This window comes from Leucoraja erinacea, unplaced genomic scaffold (assembly GCF_028641065.1).
Source record: "Leucoraja erinacea ecotype New England unplaced genomic scaffold, Leri_hhj_1 Leri_332S, whole genome shotgun sequence".
NCBI classification, from domain to species: domain Eukaryota; kingdom Metazoa; phylum Chordata; class Chondrichthyes; order Rajiformes; family Rajidae; genus Leucoraja; species Leucoraja erinaceus.
The window spans coordinates 10,001-34,404 of record NW_026576233.1 but is presented as its reverse complement, the minus strand read 5'-3'; the positions used below and the strand labels follow the sequence as shown (position 1 = coordinate 34,404).

Sequence of the window (24,404 nt, the reverse complement as noted above, 5' to 3'; positions counted from 1 at the left end):
CCCCCCCCCCCCCCCTCTGATCAACCACTCCACCCTGCCGCGCATTTTCACCCCTTTACGGAACGTATTCCCTTCCTAGTCGGAAGTTGCCATCCAATCTGTTGCGGGTAAAGGGTTCAGACTCGGGATACATTCCCAGCTAGCGTTTGTCCCGACTTTTGGTTTGGTTTTAATACTGTGAGATTCTAGAGCAAGTTGGGGAAGAAAGTAAAACTGATGGTAGTGGCACAGACCAAGGGACGACTGCAGCCCACCGCCCTTGGACCAGCTCACCTTATAAACCCTCCCCACCTCACTCCCAAGTCCCAGCTAACCCCTCAGGCCCTGCACACTACAGCGTAACACAGTTAAACAAGGGGGTTCCATCGCCAACTCCGGGCATTTAGACCGGTCGGGAACTCCTGACGAGAACCAAGTGGTAGATGAAGAATAGCCCTCAGCCTTGCCTGGACCTAAATCCCACCACACCCACCCTCTTTACCGGAGTCACGCTTTGATCTCAGCCACAGGCTGACCACGCTGTGAGCTGATGAACGAGGATTAAGGCACAGAGCAACTGCTGAGCAGCAGCTCCTGCGGTACAAGCTCGGTCCCTCAAGAGAGAAGTTTCATCTTTACTATGGAACGCCAGTCAGTCCGCACACTGGTGGCAAAGTTCTACGCAGCTGCCTCCTCCCCCGGCCTGTTGTCGCTGAGGTTTGCCCCGTGGAAAGCTGAACGATGATTAGTGAGGGCAAAAGACCATCCTGTAACAATACACTACCCACTGTCTGCACACACGTCCCAGTTACAATACGTCTGACTTGCAGCAACTTCCCACGCCCATCCACGACAGTGTAGGTTCCTTTCACAGTCTCCCATCAGACACGCAGTCCGGACAGGCACGGACGGGGTCAGTCACAGAGCGAAGCCCCCTCTGCACCGACCCTGGGGGTCAGACACAGAGTGAGGCCCCTTCTGCACTGTCCCATCACACACTCCCTGGGGTCAGATGCAGAGCGAAGCTCGCTCTTGAAGAGGAACGGAGGGGAGGGAAGGAGAGGGAAGGGAAGGGTAGCAGAGCCTGGTCAGTGTGTGACGGGAGTAATCGAGCCCGTACACGGGGAGACGGGTCAGCCAGGCGTTGAGTGGTGTGAACGCATGCCTGTGAACGCCACGGCCATCGCCCCTCCTTCCATCGAGGTGCGGACGAGGGTTCCTTGTGAAGAGCGGAGAGTCGGTGCACACCTATGGAGTGGGGCAGAGGCAGGCGAGCAGGGGGGGGGGGGGGGGGGGGGGGGGGTGGGGCTAAGACCCCGTTGTCCCGTCCGGCGGAATGGAGGGCGTGTGCCCGACACGGTGCGAGTCGTTGCCCCCCTCCCCCAGGCGCGGCGGGAGGGGGGGTCGCTGTGGCGGTGGGCGTCTGTCTCTCAGTCCTCGGCGACCTCCAGCACTGACTGGCTGAGGGCCAGGTCCCAGTAGTGCTCCACCCCGTGCTTCTTGAAGTGTTCCCGCGCCATGCTCTCCGTCGGGCACTGCTTGAACTTCATGTCACCAAAGCTCCTCTCCTTCGCCGTGCCCTGGGGGGGGAGGGGTGGTGAGGACCAGGCTGACATCCCGAAACTCCCACCCATATAACCATATAACAATTACAGCACGGAAACAGCATCTCGGCCCTTCTAGTCTGTGTCGAACACTTACTCTCACCTAGTCCCATCTACCTGCACTCAGACCATAACTTAGTTTAGATTATTTTATTGTCATTCAGACCCTCGATTCCTTTCCCGTCCATATATTGTTCGGCACGGATACATATCTAATTTATTTTTAAATGATAAAAACGAACCTGCCTCAACCACTTCCACTGGAAGCTCATTCCACTCTCTGAGTAAAGAAGTTCCCCCTCATGTTGCCCCTAAACTTCTGTCCCTTGATTCTCAAATCATGTCCTCTTGTTTGAGTCTTCCCCACTCTCAATGGAAAAAAGCTTATCCACGTCAACTCTGTCTATCCCTCTCATACCCATCGCGGCCCAGCTTAACCTTACTCACGGACGTGGGGGTGGGGGGGTGGGGGAAGGGTAGGCACCCCATAACCCCTACCCACCAAACACTGAACCATCCCACCGCAACCAGAGAGCAGTCCCGAACTACTGTGTAGGAAGGAACTGCAGATGCTGGTTTACACCGAAGATAGACACAAAGTGCTGGAGTAACTCAGCGGGACAGGCAGCATCTCTGGAGAGAAGGAATGGGTGACGTTTCGGGTCGAGACCCTTCTTCAGAAGTTGTTTTAAGAATATCTGTGTCATTGTTTTGTGGGGGTGGGTTTGTTGGACTTGTTCAGTTTTATTATCACTGGATACATCTGTCTTTGGTTTAGAAATAAAACTGGCGAGAGTGTGATGGGATGGGTGACGTTTCGGGTCGAGACCCTGCTTTAGACCATGTGTGTGTAGGCAGGAACTGCAGATGCTGGTTTAAACCAAAGATTGACACTCATTCCTTCTCTCCAGAGATGCTGCCTGTCTCGCTAAGTTAGTCCTGAACTATAATCGACCTCATCGGTGACCCTCGGATTAACCTTGCACTAAACGTTATTCCCTTTATCCTGTATCTGCACACTGTGAATGGCCAGATTGTAATCATGTGTTATCGTCCCGCTAACTGGATAGCACGCAACAGAAGCTATTCACTTTACCTCGGTACAATAAACTAAACTGAACCATGTACCCAGCCTGGCAGGACGGGGCGGGCATGAAGACCCCACCCACAAGGCTCCAGCTTGATGGGGAGGGGGGCAGGAGACGATATCCCACCGCATGTGGTCGGGGGGGGGGGGACACTGAGAGACAAGGGTGGGGGCATGGAGGTGGCGCACTGAGGGAAGGGGGCTTACGGAGCGAGTGGGAGAGGTCACGAAGGGAGTGTGAGGGTGGGGGCGAGGGCGAGGGTAACGGAACGCCTCCTTACCTCCCACACCAGCGCGCACTTGTTCACCTTCTTCACAGCATCATCGTCGGACCCATCCTCGTCTGTGGGCGAGACACGGGGAGAGAATCACGGGGTGGCCACGGGTAACACCACCATCCCTCCATCCACCCGCACGGTCTCTGGGCAAAGCCCAGCCCAGGCGCACAGAGAGGCAGAGAGCCCAGCACAGACGCAGGCAGACAGACAGACATGCACACAGACGCACCCATACACAGAGACACACAGACGCACCCATACACAGAGACACACAGACGCACCCATACACAGAGACACACACACAGACACACCCATACACAGAGACACACACACACACAGACGCACCCATACACAGAGACACACACACACACAGACGCACCCATACACAGAGACAAACACACACACACACACAAAGACAAACACACACATACACACACACACAGGCACCCGTGTACAGAGACAAACACACACACACACACAGGCACCCGTGTACAGAGACACACACACAAACACACACACACACGTGTACAGAGACACACACACACAGGCACACACACACAGCACACACACACACACATATACACATCTACACAGAGACACACACACACACACACACACACGGACACTCAGACACACAGACACAGACACAGAGACACACACAGAGACAGAGACACACACACACAGAGACACACACACACACACACACACACAGGCACACGTGTACACAGACACACTGACACAGACACACACGCACAGAATACAGAGACAAACACACACACACACACACAGGCACCCGTGTACAGAGACAAACACACACACACACACAGGCACCCGTGTACAGAGACACACACACACATACACACACACACAGGCACCCGTGTACAGAGACACACACACACACACACAGGCACCCGTGTACAGAGACAAACACACACACACACACAGGCACCCGTGTACAGAGACAAACACAGGCACCCGTGTACAGAGACAAACACAGGCACCCATGTACAGAGACACACACACACACACACACACGCACACGTATACAGAGACACACACACACACACGGACACGCATACAGAGACACACACACACACACACACACACATATACACAGACTAACACACACACACACACACACGTACATACACACACATACACACGTGCACACACACATAGACATCTAAACACACACACACATACACAGGCACCCGTGTACAGAGACAAACACACACACACACACAGGCACCCGTGTACAGAGACAAACACACACACAGGCACCCGTGTACAGAGACAAACACACACACACACACACACAGGCACCCCCGTGTACAGAGACAAACACACACACAGGCACCCATGTACAGAGACAAACACACACACAGGCACCCATGTACAGAGACAAACACACACACAGGCACCCGTGTAGAGAGACAAACACACACACAGGCACCCGTGTACAGAGACAAACACACACACAGGCACCCATGTACAGAGACAAACACACACACAGGCACCCATGTACAGAGACAAACACACACGTGTACAGAGACAACACACACACACACACACAGGCACCCGTGTACAGAGACAAACACACACACAGGCACCCATGTACAGAGACAAACACACACACACACACACAGGCACCCGTGTACAGAGACAAACACACACACAGGCACCCATGTACAGAGACAAACATACACAGGCACCCGTGTACAGAGACAAACACACACATACACCCCCTGAGAAAAGCCCAGGCCATTCGGCCCAGCATGCTAGCCCGTACACTCCGTACTATTCCCCTCGATAGTCACCTCTGACCTCCATGTGCCACTAAACCCGGCCAGGCCAGGGCTGACCCCCGCGGCAGTAGGGCAGCCGATACAGACCCCCAGTCAGACACACACCCACCCGCTCACCCCACCCCCCAGACTGACCATCGTCACGGGAACTGGCCGTCTGCTCCGCCCACTTGACCCGGTGCAGCATCAGACGCTTAAACTTCTTCTGCGCCTTCGGACCTGGACGGACAAGAGAGAGAGACAGACGGCTGAGACCCCCGCCCAGAGTGTCCGCACTGTACCCCCCCCCCCACCCCACCCCCCTCACAGTCGCCCCTCTGACCACTTACCGCCCTCCACCACCACCACGTTTACATCTTTGTGCAGGACCACGGTTCCACTGAGGTAGAGCTGGGCTGCGTTCGTCTCCACTTTGAACTTCTTTGCCGAGTTACTGAGGTTTCGGATTCTGCAAGAGATATCAGTCTGGGTCACCGAGCTGTGGGGGGGGGGGGGGGCTGAGGGAGCGCCGAGCTGTGGGGGGGGAGGGGGGGGCGGTGAGGAGGGGAGCACCATTGTGGGAGGTGCAGGGTTTTTTTTTTAAAGTCAAGTCACATTTATTTATATAGCACATTGAAAAAAACTCGTTGGCCAAAGTGCTTTACATTTGTTATAAGAATAGTATAAACAAACAAACTACATACATAGTGTTTAAGAAGGAACTGCAGATGCTGGAGAATCGAAGGTTACACAAAAAAGCTGCAGAAACTCAGCGGGTGCAGCAGCATCTATGGAGCGAAGGAAATAGGCAACGTTTCGGGCCGAAACGTCTGAAGAAGGGTTTCGGCCCGAAACGTTGCCTATTTCCTTCGCTCCATAGATGCTGCTGCACCCGCTGAGTTTCTCCAGCTTTTTTGTGTAAACTACATACATATATACATATAACCCTCGCTCAGTGGACGTCAGGAAAGGCTTGACTTAAAGGAATTGATGGAGGGGGCAGTTCGTTCTGATGGGAAGGGGGATGCTGCTGTTCCACAGTCTAGGGGCTGCAACCGCAAAGGCGCGGTTGGTCGCCCCTAAGCTTATGCCTAGACCGCGGGATATTCAGCAGCCCCAACTCGGCCGATCTGAGGGACCTGGAGGTGGTGTGGTGGGTGAGAAGACTTTTAATGTAGGAGGGGGCAAGCCCATTGAGGGCTTTGTAGACATGTATATGTTTTAAGATGAAAACTGATAAGGACTTCACTTCAGTGTTGGAAAGACCTGCAGATGCAGGTGTATACCGAAGGTAGACACAAAATACTGGAGTAACTCAGCGGGACAGGCAGCATTTCCGGGAGAGAAGGTATGGGTGACGTTTCGGGTCGAGACCCTTCGAGATTAGTTTGAATTCGCATCATGTCTGGGGCGGAACGGTGACGCAGCGGGTAGAACTGCTGCCTCACAGCGCCAGAGAGACCCGGGTTCGATCCTGCCTGGGCGGAGTTTGCACGTTTTCTCCCCGTGGCCCTCGTGGGTTTTCTCCGGGCGCTCCGGTTTCCTCCCACACTCCAAAGGGTTGTAGGTTAATTGGCTTCTGCACATTGTGAATTGTCCCTAGCGTGTGTGTAGGATAGTGCGAGTGTGCTGGGTGATCGCTGGTCGGCGCGGGCCGAAGGGCCTGTTTCCGCGCTGTATTTGTAAACAAAGAAACATAGAAATTAGGTGCAGGAGTAGAGGCCATTCGGCCCTTCGTGCCTGCACCGCCATTCAATATGATCATGGCTGATCATCCAACTCAGTATCCCGTACCTGCCTTCCCTCCATACCCCCTGATCCCCTTAGCCACAAGGGCCACATCTAACTCCCTCTTAAATATAGCCAATGAACTGTGTGGCCTCAACTACCCTCTGTGGCAGAGAGTTCCAGAGATTCACCACTCTCTGTGTGAAAAAAGTTCTTCTCATCTCGGTTTTAAATGATTTCCCCCTTATCCTTAAACTGTGTGACACCTTGTCCTGGACTTCCCCCAACATCGGGAACAATCTTCCTGCATCTAGCCTGTCCAACCCCTTAAGAATTTTGTAAGTTTCTATAAGATCCCCTCTCAATCTCCTAAATTCTAGAGAGTATAAACCAAGTCTATCCAGTCTTTCTTCATAAGACAGTCCTGAAATCCCGGGGAATCAGTCTAGGTGTAAGGGCCCTTTCCTCGACGCGCTGGGACTCCTAATGCGGGGCTATTAATGTTCAGAGTTTCTGTCCCAGCCAGTTTTAATAGCCTGATGGCTGTGGGGATCGCCAGTGTGTGGGGCTCCGAGATCGGGAAGGTAAAGGCCGCGGGCAGGCTGGGAAGGGCCTGTTTCCGCGCTGCATTTATGAAGTGTAAAGGTCTGCAGGCTGAAGGGCCTGTTTCCGCGCTGTACTTGTAGAGTGTAAAGGTCTCTGCACTGTGATACTGGCCACACACTCACCGATAGACAGCAATGTGGGTGCCCTGCGACAAGTCTTCTTTCAGCTTCTTTACCTTCTTCTCCCTCCGCTGATGGGCCGTCAGTTTGCGGGCACTGTTGGCGTCCTGGTGAGCTCTGGCGGTGGACAAAGCGGCAGCCCCGTCAGTGTGCCCACCACACCATGACCCCGTCTCCCACACTCCACACCTCTCCCCGAACCCCCTCGTCTCCGACACCCTGCCAAATTACCTCAGTGCCCCAGGCAAATCTTTAGAAAGGAGATGAGGAGGAATCTGTCAAACTCCACTTTTAAAATAACTCAATAACACTGCCCATCGAGTCTACTCCGCCATTCAATCATGGCCGATCTATCTCTGCCTCCGAACCCCATTCTCGCCGTAACCCCTGACACCCGCACTAATCAACAATCTGTCAATCTCCACCTTAAAAATACCCAATGACTTGGCCTGCAATGAATTCCACAGATTCACCACCCTCTGGATAAAGAAATTCCTCCTCGTCTCCTTTCTAATAATAATAATAATAATAATATTTATTTATATAGCACTTTTAAACAAAATCACTTTGAACCAAAGTGCTTTACAGAGATTGATTAAACTAATTGAATAGATTAAATGTCAATAAATCCATACAAAATAAAAAAGAAAAAAAGGCACAGAACAGTACACTAAAGAAATCAACAAGAAACGTCCCCCCACAGCAGAATTCACTGTGAGGGAAGGCACTAAAAATATCCAGTTCTCCCCCTCATAGTCCACCCGAGGTCGGGGTCTATATGTGGCCTCCTCAGCCAACCCGATGTTTTCTAAAGGAACATCCTTTAATTCTGAGGCTGTGCCCTCTGGTCCTAGACTCTCCGACAGGTGGAAACATCCTCTCCACATCCACTCTATCCAGGCTTGTCACGATTCAGTAAATTTCATCGAGGTCCCCCCCTCATTCGTCTAAACTCCAGCGAGTACAGGCCCAGCGTCGACAAACGCTCATCATACATTAACCCAATCATCCCTGGGATCATTCTTGTAAACCTCCTCTGGAACCTCTCCAAAGCCGACACATCCTTCCTCAGATATGGGGCCCCAATATTTTTTTCTGGAGACACAGCGTGGACACAGGTGCGAGTTCGCACCGACCAGCGATCCCCGCACATTGACACCACCCTACACACACGAAGGACAATTTTACATTTAACCATATAACAATTACAGCACGGAAACAGGCCATCTCGACCCTTCTAGTCCATGCCGAACACATAATCTCCCCTAGTCCCATATACCTGCGCTCAGACCATAACCCTCCATTCCCTTCCCATCCATATAACTATCCAATTTATTTTTAAATGATAAAAACGAACCTGCCTCCACCACCTTCTACTCACATTCACACCAAACCAATTAACCTACAAACCCGCACGTCTTTGGAGTGTGGGAGGAAACTGTGAACATCTCGGAGCAAACCCACGCGGGTCACGGTGAGAACGCACAAACTCCGTACAGACAGCACCCGTAGTCGGGATGGAACCCGGGTCTCTGACGCTGTGAGGCAGCAACTCTACCGCTGCGCCACCGTGGGCCGTCCTTTGATACTACCCGCTGCTACCAAAATGCGTGAGTGCCATGAAGTCCCCCCACCCCCCCCACGCCCGCACGCATGCACGATGGGCCGCTGCTTACTTTAGCCTCTTGGCCATCTGTGCCCGCACGTGAGCCTCCACTTTAGTCGGGTCCTGTACTGCCTCCGTGCCCAGCACCCGCATCAGGTTCGAGATCCGCACTGTGGGCACACACGAGGGGGGACGTGAGAGTATGGACGTGGAGAGAGTTGAGGGGGAGAGACGGGGGAGGTATGGAGGGGAGAGAGACGGGGGGAGTATGGAGGGGGACATGGGGAGAGTATGGAGGAAGAGATGGGGAGAGTATGGAGGGGGACACAGGGAGAGTATGGAGGAAGAGAGATGGGGAGAGTATGGAGGGGGACACGGGGAGAGTATGGAGGAAGAGAGATGGGGAGATTATGGAGGGAGACATGGGGAGAGTACGGAGGGAGAGAGACGGGGGGAGAGAATGGAGAGAGAGATAAGTGGAGGGGAGAGTATGGAGGGGGGAGAGAATGGGGGGGAGAGTATGGAGGAGACATGGGGAGAGAGGAGAGAGAGGAGGGGGAGAGTATGGCGGGGGGGGGGAGAGTATGGAGGGAGAGAGATGGGGGGAGATGGGAAGAGAGAGAGAAGAGAGGGGGGGGGAGAGACGGGGGGGAGATGGATGGAGAGAGAAGGGGAGAGGGGGGGGAGAGATGGTGGGGGAGAGAGAATGAGAGGAGAGAGAGAAGTGGGGGGGAGAGAGATGGGGAGGGGGTGGGGGGGAGAGAGGGGGGAGAGAATGGAGGGGGGAGGGAGAAGAGGGGGGGGAGAGAGAACGGGGGGAAGAGAATGGAGAGAGAGTGGGAGAGAGAGTGAGGGGGGAGAGAGAGGGGAGAGAAGGGGAGAGGGAGAGAAGGGGGGGGAGAGACGGGGGAGAGGGGAGAGGAGAGAGAGGGGGAGAGTGGAGGGGAGAGGGGGGAGAGAATGGATAGAGTGGGGGGGAGAGAAGTGAAGGGGGGGAGGATACAGGGGCAGGGAGGAGGGAGGAGGGAATGGGGGTAGGGACAGTACTGGGGGGGAGGAGGGGGCAAAAGGCAGCGTGTCTTTGGGCTGGGGAGATCTGTACAGGGTGGTGTGGTGGGGGGGGGTATAGAGAGAGGTGGGGGGGGGAGAGAGAGGGGAGAGTACAGAGGGAGGGGGTGTGGGAGGGGGGGGGGGAAAAGGGGTGAGGGGGGGGGGGTGGTCAGCATGCACTTACCCTTGGGTTCGGGGGGGGGCATGAGACCCAGCCGTATCTTCTCCTGCATCTCCTTCAGCCCCTCCCTGCGCGCCTGCCGTCGAAGCTTCTTCTGTTCCTTCTTGGTCAGGTAGACCCCCAGGGTCACCGGCTTGTCCGTGTCCACTGCCGGAGAGAGGGGGGGGAAGGGGGAAAGGTCACACACTGCCCGCCAGCACCTCCCTCCTCGCCCCCTCCAGCCTGCGACACCAGTCACCAACCCTACCTCTCCAGAGCCAGTGTGGCGTGCGACAATTAATACATAGAAACATAGACATTAGGTGCAGGAGTAGAGGCCATTCGGCCCTTCGAGCCTGCACCATTCGCCATTCAATATGATCATGGCTGATCATCCAACTCAGTATCCCGTACCTGCCTTCTCTCCATACCCCCTGATCCCTTTAGCCACAAGGGCCACATCTAACTCCCTCTTAAATATAGCCAATGAACTGTGTGGCCTCAACTACCCTCTGTGGCAGAGAGTTCCAGAGATTCACCACACTCTCTGTGTGAAAAAAGTTCTTCTCATCTCGGTTTTAAAGGATTTCCCCTTATCCTTAAGCTGTGACCCCTTGTCCTGGACTTCCCCAACATCGGGAACAATCTTCCTGCATCTAGCCTGTCCAACCCCTTAAGAATTTTGTAAGTTTCTATAAGATCCCCTCTCAATCTTCTAAATTCTAGAGAGTATAAACCAAGTCTATCCAGTCTTTCTTCATAAGACAGTCCTGACATCCCAGGAATCAGTCTGGTGAACCTTCTCTGCACTCCCTCTATGGCAATAATGTCCTTCCTCAGATTTGGAGACCAAAACTGTACGCAATACTCCAGGTGTGGTCTCACCAAGACCCTGTACAACTGCAGTAGAACCTCTCTGCTCCTATACTCAAATCCTTTTGCAATGAAAGCTAAAGTACCATTCGCCTTCTTCACTGCCTGCTGCACCTGCATGCCTACTTTCAATGACTGGTGTACCATGACACCCAGGTCTCGCTGCATCTCCCCCTTTCCCAATCGGCCACCATTCCTCCTCCTGCAGCAGTTGAGGAAGCACAATCTGCCACAAACAGGCAATGATGGTCCAATTCTACACGGCCATGGTAGAGTCTGTCCTCACCTTTTCCATTGTGGTCTGGTTCGGCTCGGCCACCAAGCACGGCATCCGGAGGCTGCAGCGAATCGTCCGATCGGCAGAGAAGGTTGTTGGCTGCAACCCCCGCCCCCCCCCCCCCCCCCCCCCCCCCCCCCCCCCCCCCCATCGACGAACTGTACACTGCAAGGGTCAGGAAGCGAGCGGGCAAGATCATCTCTGACCCCTCTCACCCTGGCCTCACCACAAACTCTTTGAATCACTTCCCTCTGGAAGGCAACTCCGGACTGTCACAGCCAGACACAAAAACAGCTTTTTGTCCACGAGCAGTAGCTCTACTCAATAACAAAGTCTGTAGCCTCCTTTTGCTCTGGTATTTTATTTCATTCACTATAATGTTTTATGTAACCTCCCCCCCTCGACTCCATTCAAGGACTCAAGCCGTCTTTCCAGGTGCGACAGAGGTTCACCTGCATCTCCACCACCTCATCTACTGCATCCACTGCTCTAGGTGTCAGCTGATCTACATCGGTGAGACCAAGCGTAGGCTTGGCGATCGTTTCGCCCAACACCTCCGCTCGGTCCGCATTAACCGACCAGATCTCCCGGCGGCTCAGCACTTCAACTCCCCCTCCCATTCCCAATCCGACCTTTCTGTCCTGGGCCTCCTCCATGGTCAGAGTGAGGACCATCGGAAATTGGAGGAGCGGCACCTCATATTCCGCTTGGGTAGTTTGTACCTCAGCGGTATGAACATTGACCTCTAATTTCAGGTAGTCCTTACTTTCTCCTCCCCTTCCCAGCTCTCCCTCTAGCCCTCTGGCTCCTCCTCTTCCTTCCTCTCTCTGCCTCTCTCTGCCTCTCTCTCTCTCTCTGCCTCTCTCTTTCTGCCTCTCTCTCTCTGCCTCTCTCTTTCTGCCTCTCTCTCTCTCTGCCTGTCTCTCTGCCTGTCTGTCTCTGCCTGTCTCTCTCTGCCCGTCTCTCTCTGCCTGTCCCTCTCTGTCCCTCTCTGTCTCTGTCTGAAGAGGTTTCTTCCACCTCCCCCCCGTCCTGCATTAGTCTGAAGAAGGGTCTCAACCCGAAACGTCGCCTATTTCCTTCGCTCCATAGATGCTGCCTCACCCGCTGAATTTCTCCAGCATTTTTGTCTACCTTCATTGTATTATAGAAACACAGAAACATAGAAAATAGGTGCAGGAGTAGAGGCCATTCGGCCCTTCGAACCTGCACCGCCATTCAATATGATCATGGCTGATCATCCAACTCAGTATCCCATCCCTGCCTTCTCTCCATACCCCGATCCCTTTAGCCACAAGGGCCACATCTAACTCCCTCTTAAATATAGCCAATGAACTGTGTGGCCTCAACTACCTTCTGTGGCAGAGAATTCCACAGATTCACCTCTCTCTGTAAAAAATGTTTTCCTCATCGGTCCCAAAAGATTTCCCCCTTATCCTTAAACTGTGTGACCCCTTGTTCTGGACTTCCCCAACATCGGGAACAATCTTCCTGCATCTTGCCTGTCCAACCTCTTACGAATTTTGTACGTTTCTATAAGATTCCCCCTTATGTTTAATGTTTTATTCTTAATTGTTTACTGTACATCGTGTTGTTACACTTGCGGGCGGAGCACCAAGGCAAAATCATTGTATGTGTATATGCTTGGCCAACAAACTTATACACTCATTCATTCAATGAAGTATTCTTGATCATTGGAAGAGAGTGAATGTACCTGGAGGGCTGATCTGAGTCGGGTGTTCTACAAGGTTGGTGATTCCGTGAAATTTCTGCTCATTGGCCAGGTTATCTGGTGTCCTGAGAGAGGGAGAGATCACACACACACACACACACACAGATTAAACTTGTAGCGAGGAACTGCAGATGCTGGTTTAAACCAAAGATAGATACAAGTTGTTGGAGTAACTCAGCTGGACAGGCAGCATCTCTGGGGAAAAGGGAAGTCTCGACCCAAAACGTCACCCATTCCTTCTTCCCAGAGATGCTGCCTGTCCCGCTGAGTTACTCCAGCTTTTAGTGTCTATCACAGATTAAACTTTATACGGGTTTACATCGTGATAATAGACAGTGAGGCGGAAAGCTGGCTGCCTATTCTCTCTCTACTCGTCTCTCTCTACTCGCCTCTCCCTCCCCCGCCTCTCTCTCTACCCCCTCTCTCTCTCTACCCCTTCTCTCTCTCTCAACCCCTCTCTCTCCCCACCACTCTCTCCCCCGCCTCTCTCTCTGCCCCCTCTCCCCTCTCTCTCCCCGCCTCTCTCTCCCCCACCACTCTCTCCCCCCTCTCTCTCTACCCCCTCTCCCCACCTCTCCCTCACCCCTCTCTACCCACCTCTCTCTCCCCGCCTCTCTCTCTACCCCCTCTCTCTCAATCCCTCTCTCTACCCCCTCTCCCTCTCTCAACCCCTCTCCCACACTCTCTCTCTCCGCCTCTCTCTCTACCCCTCCTCTCTCTCCCCACCTCTCTCTCCCCCCCGCCTCTCTCCCCCTCTCCGCTTCTCTATCTACGCTCTCTCTCCCCCCTCCTCTCTACTCCCCTCTCTCTACCCCTCCTCTCTCTCCCCTCTCTCTCTCTCCACCTCACTCTCTCCCCCCGCCTCTCTTCCCCCCTTCTCTCTCCCATGCCCTCCCTCCCGGGAGATCTCATGGAAAACCCACAGAGGAGAACGTACAAAATCCGTACAGACAGCACCCGTAGTCAGGATGGAGAGAGGGAGAGAGGCGGGGGCTGTGAGGAGGGGGGGAGAGAGAGAGGTGGGGGGACAGAGAGAGGTGGAGAGAGAGAGAGAGGGGGGGGGAGAGGGAGAGAGAGAGAGAGGGAGAGAGGAGAGAGAGGAGGAGGGGGGAGGAGAGGAGAAGGGAGGGGAGGAGGGGAGAGAGAGAGGAGAGAGAGGGGGGGAGAGAGGAGAGGCGGGGGGAGGGGAGAGAGGCGGGATGGGGAGAGAGGAGGGGGGGGGGAGAGAGAGAGGGGGAGGGGAGAGAGGGGAGAGAGGCGGGGGAGGAGAGAGAGGCGGGGGAGAGAGAGAGAGGGAGGGCGGGGAGAGAGAGAGAGGCGGGGGGGGGGAGGAGAGGGGAGGAGAGAGAGGGAGGGGGGGGAGAGAGAGAGGGAGAGAAGGAGGGTGAGAGGAGAGGAGAGGAGAGAGAGAGGAGGGGGGGAGAGAGAGCAGAGAGGGAGAGGGAGGGAGAGAGGGGAGAGGCGGGAGGGGGAGAGAGAGGAGGAGAGGGAGAGGAGAGGAGGAGAGGGAGAGGGGAGGGGGAGGAGGGGGAGGAGGGAGAGGAGAGAGGAGAGAGAGGCGGAGGGAGGAGAGAGGGAGGGGAGGGGAGAGAGAGGGGAGGGGAGGAGAGGGGAGAGAGAGAGAGAGAGGGAGAGAGAGAGAGAGAGAGAGGGAGAGAGAGAGAGAGGGAGAGAGAGAGAGAGAGAGAGAGAGAGAGAGAGAGAGAGAGAGAGAGAGAGAGAGAGAGAGAGAGAGAGAGGCGGGGAGAGAGAGAGGAGAGAGAGAGGGAGGGAGAGAGAGGAGAGAGGCGGGGGGAGAGAGAGAGAGAGGCGGGGGGGAGAGAGAGAGGAGGGGAGAGAGAGAGAGAGAGAGAGAGAGAGAGAGAGAGAGAGAGGGGGGGAGAGACAGGGGGAGAGAGAGAGGGGCGAGAGAGCGAGAGGGAGAGAGAGGGGAGGGCGAGAGAGAGAGAGAGAGGGAGTAGGGGAGAGACAGTGGGAGAGAGAGAGAGAGAGGGGGGGGGAGAGAGGAGGGGAGAGAGAGAGAGGGGGAGGGAGAGAGGAGAGGAGAGGGGGGGGAGAGAGGGGTATCAGAGAGAGAGGAAAAATAAAGGGATAGGCATATGGATGAGAAGGGAATGGAGGGTTATGGTATGAGTGCAGGCAGGTGGGACTAAGGGGAAAAAATTTGTTCGGCATGGACTTGTAGGGCCGAGATGGCCTGTTTCCGTGCTGAATTGTTATAGGGTTATAGAGGGAGGGGAGAGGGGGGGGGGGAGAGGGGGAGGAGGGAGAGGAGAGAGAGAGGAGGGGGGAGAGAGAGGAGAGAGGGGGGGGAGGGAGGGAGAGAGGTGGGGAGTGAGAGGTGGAGACTCACAGCTCGATGACTCCGTGAATGATGTACGAGTCCCACCACTCTATCTCCGGGACCTCTCCTTCCCTCAGCTCCTTCTTAGGGGCTATCAGGGCCAGCTTGGTCGACGTTTGGATACCCGTCTTCTTGGCTGCCTGGGCGATCTCCGTCTGCAGCTTCTCCAGCTGGAGGGCCTGAGGACAGACAGAGCAGACGTGTCGGTGACGGGGGTCTCGTGGACAAACACCCCCCCCCCCCCCCCCACACGCTCCACGAACTCTGCAAGAAGGGTCTCGACCAGAAACGTCGCCCGTTCCTTCTCTCCAAAGACGCTGCTGCCCGTCCCGCTGAGTTACTCCGGCACTTTGTGCCTGTCAGATTCAGATTCAGATTCAATTTTAATGGTCATTGTCAGTGTACAGTGTCAGTGTACAGTACAGAGACAACGAAATGTCCACTACAAACACTCAGCAGGTCAGGCAGCATCGGTGGAGAGAGAGAGAAAAACATCGATAGACAACAGGTGCAGGAGTAGAGGCCATTCGGCCCTTCGAGCCAGCACCGCCATTCAATGTGATCATGGCTGATCATCCCCAATCAATACCCCGTTCCTGCCTTCTCCCCATATCCCCTGACTCCGTTATCTTTAAGAGCCCTATCTAGCTCTCTCCCTTAATGAAAGCATCCAGAGAAGCGGCCCGCTCCATTCTCTCAGCATACGACAGTCCCGCCATCCCGGGAATTAACTTACACTGGGCTCCCTCAACAGCAAGAATATCCTTCCTCAAATTAGGATTATCAGAGAATTCCACAGACTCACAACTCACTGTGTGAAGAAGTGTTTCCTTGTCTCCGTTCTAAATAGTTTAACCCTTATTCTTAAACTGTGGTCCCTGGTTCTGGACTCCCCCAACATCGGGAACATGTTTCCTGCCTCCAGCGTGTCCAAACCCTTAACAATCATATGTTTCAATGAGATCCCCTCTCATCCTCCTAAACTCCACAGTGTACAAGCCCAGCCGCTCCATTCTCTCAGCGTATGACAGTCCCGCCATCCCGGGAATTAACCTGGTGAACCTACGCTGGGCTCCCTCAATAGCAAGAATGTCCTTCCTCAAATTAGGGGACCAAAACTGCACACAATACTCCAGGTGTGGTCTCACTAGGGCCCTGTACAACTGCAGAAGGACCTCCCTCAACAGCAAGAATGTCCTTCCTCAAATTAGGATTATCAGAGAATTCCACAGACTCAACTCTCTGGGTGTTTCCTCGTGGTTCTTGGTTTCTTGGTCCTCCAAAATATTCCAACTGGAATTTAAACTGGAGGTGGTGAAGGGAGGGCTTAAGCCAGAAAGGGTCCTTGGGAAGAAAGAGCTACTTTAAATGTAGTTGCGCCTGATTGGGTAACTATAGTTGGGTGCAGATTATTCCATGCTTTCATTGTTTCGGATCGAGACCCTTCTGATACACGATAAGGGAAGGTAGATAAAAATGCTGGAGAAACTCAGCGGGTGAGGCAGCATCTATGGAGCGAAGGAATAGGCGACGTTTCGGGTCGAGACCCTTCCGGGTCTCGACCCGAAACGTCACCCATTCCTTCATCAGTCCTCGTCTCCGTTCTAAATGGCCTTGCCCCTTAGAAACATAGAAAGATAGAAATTAGGTGCAGGAGTAGGCCATTCGGCCCTTCGAGCCTGCACCGCCATTCAATATGATCATGGCTGATCATCCAACTCAGTATCCCGTACCTGCCTTCTCTCCATACCCCCTGATCCCCTTAGCCACAAGGGCCACATCTAACTCCCTCTTAAATATAGCCAAGGAACTGGCCTCAATTACCCTCTGTGGCAGAGAGTTCCAGAGATTCACCACTCTCTGTGTGAAAAAAGTTCTTCTCATCTCGGTTTTAAAGGATTTCCCCCTTAACCTTAAGCTGTGACCCCTTGTCCTGGACTTCCCTAACATCGGGAGCAATCTTCCTGTATCTAGCCTGTCCAACCCCTTAAGAATTTTGTAAGTTTCTATAAGATCCCCCCCTCAATCTCCTAAATTCTAGAGAGTATAAAGCAAGTCTATCCAGTCTTTCTTCATAAGACAGTCCTGACATCCCAGGAATCAGTCTGGTGAACCGTCTCTGCACTCCCTCTAAGGCAATAATGTCCTTCCTCAGATTTGGAGACCAAAACTGTGCGCAATACTCCAGGTGTGATCTCACCAAGACCCTGTACAACTGCAGTAGAACCTCCCTGCTCCTATACTCAAATCCTTTTGCAATGAAAGCTAACATACCAGAGAGGCTTTTTAAACGGGAGGTCTGCAGTTTCCTTCTTAACCAAATATTCTACTGTGTGTTGTGTGTTGTTCGTTTTTAAGTGTATCGCTGCTGGCAAATTCATTTCACTGCACCTTTGGGCGCAGAACTTTGACTTTTGACTTTTGACTTTTGACTTTGGCAGGAGGTCTTCGGTGAAGACCCGGATGTCACCCGGGAACTGTCGGCCAAAAGGAAACGCATCCCGAGGTTCGAGGAGGTGGAGGACAACGAGATCATCCCTGGTCCACCCACCAACTGCAGTAGAACCTCCCTGCTCCTATACTCAAATAATGTCCTTCCTCAGATTTGGGGGGGTCCCTGGTGTGTGTGGCCCCTGGTTCTGGACTGCCACCCTCCAGCCGTTGCGGGAGCTCCGGAGAACCGGTCACCAACTAGGGACCCGAGGAGCTCCCGATGTTTATGCCAGAGGACCCCCACCCCAGAGCGCCCCCTCTACTTTGGTGGGTAGAGGAGGGAGATGAAGAGAAAACTTGCCCCCTCTCGAAGAGAGGAAGAGGAAAACTTCTGGAGGCTGGAGAGGGGGAGGACGGGGAGACGCGGGAGGGGGTAGAGAGGGGGTTGAGAGGAGAGAGGGAGAGATCGGAGGCTTCTCCTCAGCAGCAGGAGGCTTGAAGGTGCTCCCGAAGGACCGAGAGAAGGGGGCCTTCAGAGAGGGCAGGCGGTGGGACAGAGTCCACCTCCTCAGGCGGGTCCGAGAGAGTGAGGAGGGGGGAGGAGTCGAGAGCCAGGAGAGAGAGGGCGAGAGGAGGAGGAGGGTGGAGGGGAGGACCTTCAAGGGCCGTGGGCCCGAGGGGAGAGCAGGAGAGGAGAGGGAGAGAGAGGGGGAGAGAGGGCGAGAGAGAGAGGGAGAGTGTAGTGAGGAGAGAGGCAGAGAGAGAGGGAGAGGAAGGCGAGCGAGACAGTGAGAGAGGAGAGAGAGGAGAGAGAGAGGGGGGAAGAGAGAGAGAGGAGAGAGAAGGAGGGAGAGAGAGGAGAGGAGAGGGAGAGAGAGGGAGAGAGAGAGAGAGGGAGAGAGGAGAGAGAGGAGAGGGAGAGAGAGAGAGAGAGAGAGAGAGAGAGAGAGAGAGAGAGAGAGAGAGAGAGGAGAGAGAGAGAGAGAGAGAGAGAGAGGGAGAGGGAGAGGGAGGGAGAGAGAAAATAGAGAGAGAGAGAGAGGAAGGGAGAGAGGGAGGGAGAGGGGAGAGGGGAGAGGAGGAGGAAGAGAGGAGGGGGAGGAGAGAGGGAAAGGAGAAGAAAGGGAGGAGAGAGGGGGAGAGAGGGGAGAGGAGAGAGGAGGGAGAGGAGGAAAAGGAGGGAGAGAGGGAGGGGGAGAGGAGAGAGGGAGAGAAGAGAGGAGAGAGGGAGGGGGGAGAGAAGGAGAGAGGAAAAGGGGGAGAGGGGAGGAGAAGAGAAGAGAGGAGAGAGAGAGGAGAGGGGGAGAAGAGAGAGAAGAGGAGAGAGAGAGAGAGAGAGGGGTGAGAGAGGGGTATAGAGAGAGAGAGAGAGCAGAGGAGAGGGAGTGAGAGAGGGGGGGAGAGAGGGGAGAGAGGAGAAGAGACGAGGAGAGGAGAGAGGGGGAAGAGAGGAGAGGAGAGGAGAGAGAGGAGGGGAGGAGAGAGAGAGGAGGGAGGAGAGGGAGAGGGAAGAAGGGAGAGGAGAGGAGAGAGGGAAAGGAGAGAGAGAGAGGGGGAGAGAGGAGAGGGAGGGGGGGGGGAGAGAGAAGGGAGAGGAGAGAGAGAGAGGAGGGAGAAGGAGAGAGAGGGAGAAGAGAGGAGGAGGGAGAGGGAGGAAGAGAAAGAGGGGAGGAAGGGAGAGGGGGGAAGAGAGAAGGGGAGAAGAGGGAAGAGAGAGAGGAGGGGAGGAGGAAGGGGGAGGGGAGCAGAGAGGAGGGGGGAGAAAGAGAGAGGAGGAGAGGAGAGGAGAGGGAGGGGGAGGAGAGAGAGGGGGGAGGAGAGGGAGGGGAGGGGGGAGAGGGGAGGGGAGAGAGGAGAAGCGAAGAGGAGAGAAGGGGGAGGCAGAAGGGAGAGACGGGACAGAGAGGAGAAGAGAGGGGAGAGAGAGGGAGGAGAGAGCCCCGGGGGAGGAAAGAGAGGGAGGAGGAGGAGGAGAGAGGGAGGGAGGGGGAGAGGAGAGGAGAGAGAGAGAGGAGGGAGAGGAAGGGAGAGGAGGGGAGGGAAGAGGGGAGGGTCGGAGGGAGGGAGGAGAGGGGAGGAGAGGAAGGGGAGGGAGGAGGAGAGGGGAGAGAGGAAAAGAGGGGAGAAGGAAGGGGAGGAGAGAGGGAGAAGGGAGAGGGAGAGGAGGAAGAGAGGAGAAAGAAGAGAGGAGAGGAGGAGAGGAGAGAGGGGAGGAGAGAAAGGGGGGAGAGAGGGAAGGGGGAGAGGGAGGGGGGAGAGGGAGAGAGGGAGGGAGGAGGGGGAGAGAGAGGGGAGGGGAGGAGGGAGAGAGGAGAGGGGGAGAGAGAGAGGAGAGGGAAAGAGAGGAGAGGAGGGAGGAGAAGGGGGGGGAGAGGAGAGGAAAAAAGGAGAGGAGAGGGGGGGGGAGAGGAGGAGAGGAGAGGAGGAGGGGGAGAGAGAGGAGGAGAGAGGGAAAGAGGAGGGAGGGAGGAGAGGGAGGAGAGGAGGAGAGGAGAGGAAAGAGGAGAGGAAGAGGAGGAGAGGGGGGAGAGAGGAAGAGGAGAGGAGAGGGGGAGGGGGAGTGAGAGGAGGGGGGGGGGGGAGAGGGGGGGGAGAGGAGAGGGGGAGGGAGAGGGGGGGGGGAAGGGGGGGAGGGAGGGAGAGAGGAGAGGAGGGAGGGGAGAGGGGAGGAGAGAGGGAGAAAAGAGAGAGGGAAGGGGGGGGAGTGTGAGAGAAAGAGAGGGAGGAGGGAGAGATGAAGAGAGAGAGGGAGAGGAGAGAGGAGAGAGGGAGAGGAGAGGGAGAGAGAGAGAGGGAGAGAGGAGAGGGAGAGGTAAGAGGAGGGAGAGAGAGGGAGAGAGGGAGGAGAGAGGGGGAGAGAAGAGGAGAAGAGAGAGAGCTTAGAGAAGGGAAGAGAGGAGAGGGAGGAGGAGGGGGGGAGGGAAGAGGAGGGAGAGAAGAGAAAGAGAGAGGCAGGAGGAGTCTCGAGAAGAAGGGAGGGAGGGGAGAAGGAGGGGAGGCTGGAAGGGATGGGAGAGGTTTATTGGAGGAAAGAGAGAAGGTTTGAAGGAGGACGAGGGAGTCGTGACAGAGCAAAAAAGAAACAGAGACACAGACACAGGGACACACACAGATACACACAAGACACACAGAGGAGAAGGGGACACACAGGGAGCACCTAGGGGAGGGACACAGGGACACAGGGAGAACACACACACAACACAAGCAGACACGAAGGGGGCAGGATGGGAGAAGGACACCAGGAGGGGGCTCTGAAGGAGAGAGACAGGGAGAGACACATGGGGCACACCTGGAGCTCCCACAGGACACACCCACACAATCAGAGGGCACGAGAGGGAAACACACACCACAGAGCAGAGGGGCAGAGAACAGAGGGCCCAGAGAGGACACACCCGTGATGAAGAGGAGGGAGGGACACTCGGAGGGAGGAGATGAGAGAGGGGTACCGTTGCACACACACAGACACTGACAGGGACATTAAGATTGGGAGGACACACTGAGAGAGGGGAGAGAGGACACCACACAGAGGAGAGGGAGAGAGGAGAGGGGAGAGGAGGGGGAGAGGGGGGGAGGGGGAGGAGAGAGGGGAGGGGAGAACCAGGAGAGGGAGGGAGAGGGAGACAGAGGGACACAGAGAGACAGAGGGACAGAGACACACAGGGACAGAGGGGAGGGGGGACATAGACACACAGAAGAGAGGGGGGGAGACAGACACACAGAGTAAGAGGGAGAGACACAGGACACACAGGAGATCACACAGAGGAAGAGGAGGGGGGAGAGACAGGGGAGGGGGGGAGGGACAGAGAGAGAGGGGGAGAGGGGACACGACAGGGGACAGAGAGGGGAGAGAGAGACACACAGACAGAGGCAGGAGGAGACAGAAGACACAGAGAGGAGAGGGAGACACCACACAGACACCAGGAGAGTGACACACAACAAGAGACAGAGAGAGAAGGGGGGAGAGGGAGAGGGAGAGGAGAGGGACAGGGAGACACACACAGAGAGATGAGAGAGAGGAGACACGAGAGACAGAACAGAGGAGAGAGACACAGGAGACAGAAAGGGACACAGAGACAGGCAGAGAGAGAGGGGGAGACACACACACACACCACAGAGAGGGATACACAGACACAGACACACACAGAGAGAGACCACACACACTCACGGAGGAGCGAGGGAGGGAGAGAGAGGGGAGAGAGACACACACACACAGAGAGGGGGCGAGGGAGGGACAGAGAGGGGAGAGAGAGACAGAGAAGGAGAGAAGAGGAGAGGGAGGACAGGGGGGAGAGAACACACACACACCAGGGACGAGAGAGGGAGGGAGACAGGGAGAAGACCAGGGGAGAGAGGGAGAGGACAGAGGACACAGACAGAGGGGAGAGAGAGAGGGACAGAACCAGGACAGGGGGGGGACAGAGAGAGACAGACAAAGAGGGGGACAGACAATGACAGAGAAGGAGAGAGAGGGGGAGAGAACACACCCAGAGGGAGAGGGAGAGAGGAGAGACAGAGGAGAGAGAGGGGGAGAGAGAGGGGAGAGAGAGTGAACACACAGAGAGGGAGGGGGGGAGACAGAGGGGGGGAGAGAGAGGGGGGGGAGAGAGGGGAGAGGGCGGGGGCACCACAGGGGCACAGGGAGCACACAGGGAGGGAGAGAGGGAGGGGAGCACAGAGAGAGAGGGGAAAGACAGAGGGGACACACAGAGAGATGACACAGAGAGAGAGAGGAGGAGGAGAGGAGGGGACGGAGAGGGAGGGGGACAGACACACAGGAGGAGGGGAGAGAGAGAGGGGGAGAGAGACACAGAGGAACAGAGAGAGAGACACAGAGACACAGGGGCAGACACAGAGGGGGCAGAGAGAGAGACAACACACAGAGAGAGGGGAGAGAGACCACAACAGACAGAGAGACACACAGAGAGAGGGGACAGAGAGAGAGGGGGACAAGAGAGAGAGGGGGAGAGAGAGACCACACAGAGGGAGAGGGGGGGAGGAGACAGGGAGAGAGAGGGACCGAGAGAGACAGAGACCGAGGGACAGAGAGGGGGGGAGAGAGAGACACACACAGAGAGACAGGAGACACAGAGAGAGAGAGGGGGGAGAGAGAGAGAGGGGAGGGAGAGAGAGGGAGGGAGAGAGAGAGAGGGAGAGAGGGAAACAGAGAGAGAGAGAGAGAGAGAGAGGGGGACAGAGAGAGAGGGAGGAGGACAGACAGAGAGGGGAGAGGGAGAGAGACAGAGAGGAGGAGAGGAGAGAGGGGGGAGAGAGGGAGGAGACACAGGGAGAGACAGAGACAGAGAGAGACACAGACAGAGAGAGACAGACACAGAGAGACACAGGGACACACAGACACAGACACAGTTACAGAGACAGAGACACACAGACAGTCACAGACACAGAGACACAGACAGAGGGACAGGGAGACACACACACAGGGAGAGGGACACCACATTACCCCCGAGACATACAACACACACCTTCACCCCAGACACACCCCACAAACACACACTCGGACACACAGGGGGCACCCACACACTGCGGAGCATCACAGGACACACACACACACCCACACCACCAAACATACACCAACGTGACAGCACTTTCAGCAAACTGAACACACACACACACAAAATGCTGGAGTAACTCACGGGACGGGACAGGCACATCACTGGAGAGAAAAAATGGGTGACGTTTCGGGTCGAGAGACCCTTCTGTCGTTTACTTGTTGCTCTGCAAGCAGGCTGTTACATTTTAACAAAAGACTAATATTATGGACTGGGCACAAAAATATATATTTTTTATTAAAAGATATTCTTGACCCAGTCTTACCAGGGCCTTGCACAAGTGCCCTGAGATATTCTGGCTCCTAAACTCCTGTTATGATGAGGGGTGATCTTATAAAATCACCAGAGGAATAGATCGGGTAGATGCACAGAGTCTCTTGCCTAGAGTAGGCTGGGTCTCTATTCCCTGGAGCGCAGGAGGATGAGGTGTGATCTTATAGAGGTGTACAAAATCATGAGAGGAATAAATCTCTTGCCCAGAGTCGGGGAATCGAGGACCAGAGGACATAGATAGATTCAAGGTGAAGGGGAAAAGATTTAATAGGAATCTGAGGGGCAACTTTTCCACACAGAGGGTGGTGGGTGTATGGAACGAGCTGCCGGAGGAGGTAGTTGAGGCTGGGACTATTCCAATGTTTAAGAAACAGTTAGACAGGTACATGGATTGGACAGGTTTGGAGTGATGTGGGCCAAACGCAGGCAGGTGGGACTAGTGTAGATGGGGCATGTTGGCCGGTGTGGGACAAGTTGGGCCTGTTTCCACACTGTATCCCTCTATGACTAGTGTAGATGGGGCATTGTTGGCTAGGATGAGCAAGTTGGGCCGAAGGGCCTGTTTCCACACTGTATCACTCTATGACTAGTATAGATGGGACATGATGGCTAGGGTGGGCAAGTTGTGCCGAAGGGCCTGTTTCCACACTGTATCACTCTGTGACTCTAACTGAGCAACATCTGTAGAGAGTGCTCAAGTCTGAAGAAGGGTTTTGACCCGAAACGTCACACACACACTTCGCTCCATAGATGCTGCTGCACCCGCTGAGTTTCTCCAGCATTTTGTCTACCTGCGATTTTTCACACACATACACACACACACACACACACACACACACACACACACACACACACACACCACACACACACACACACACACACACACACACACACACACAACACA

The 24,404-nt window shown here is 55.0% G+C and overlaps 1 protein-coding gene across 1 annotated transcript in view; it reads right to left on the bottom strand.

The window, feature by feature from the left end:
• The window catches only part of prpf3 (PRP3 pre-mRNA processing factor 3 homolog (yeast)), a gene marked incomplete at its 5' end in the record, with an annotated part of 30,268 nt that continues 5,864 nt past the window's right edge, over nt 1-24,404 (bottom strand). The window contains 9 exons of the mRNA XM_055630339.1: nt 1-1,559; nt 2,952-3,013; nt 4,889-4,972; nt 5,083-5,201; nt 7,189-7,302; nt 8,862-8,961; nt 10,026-10,169; nt 12,866-12,948; nt 15,237-15,406. Of these exons, the coding sequence (XP_055486314.1) occupies nt 1,410-1,559; nt 2,952-3,013; nt 4,889-4,972; nt 5,083-5,201; nt 7,189-7,302; nt 8,862-8,961; nt 10,026-10,169; nt 12,866-12,948; nt 15,237-15,406 (1,026 nt within the window). The remainder of the gene's footprint in view (nt 1,560-2,951; nt 3,014-4,888; nt 4,973-5,082; nt 5,202-7,188; nt 7,303-8,861; nt 8,962-10,025; nt 10,170-12,865; nt 12,949-15,236; nt 15,407-24,404) is intronic.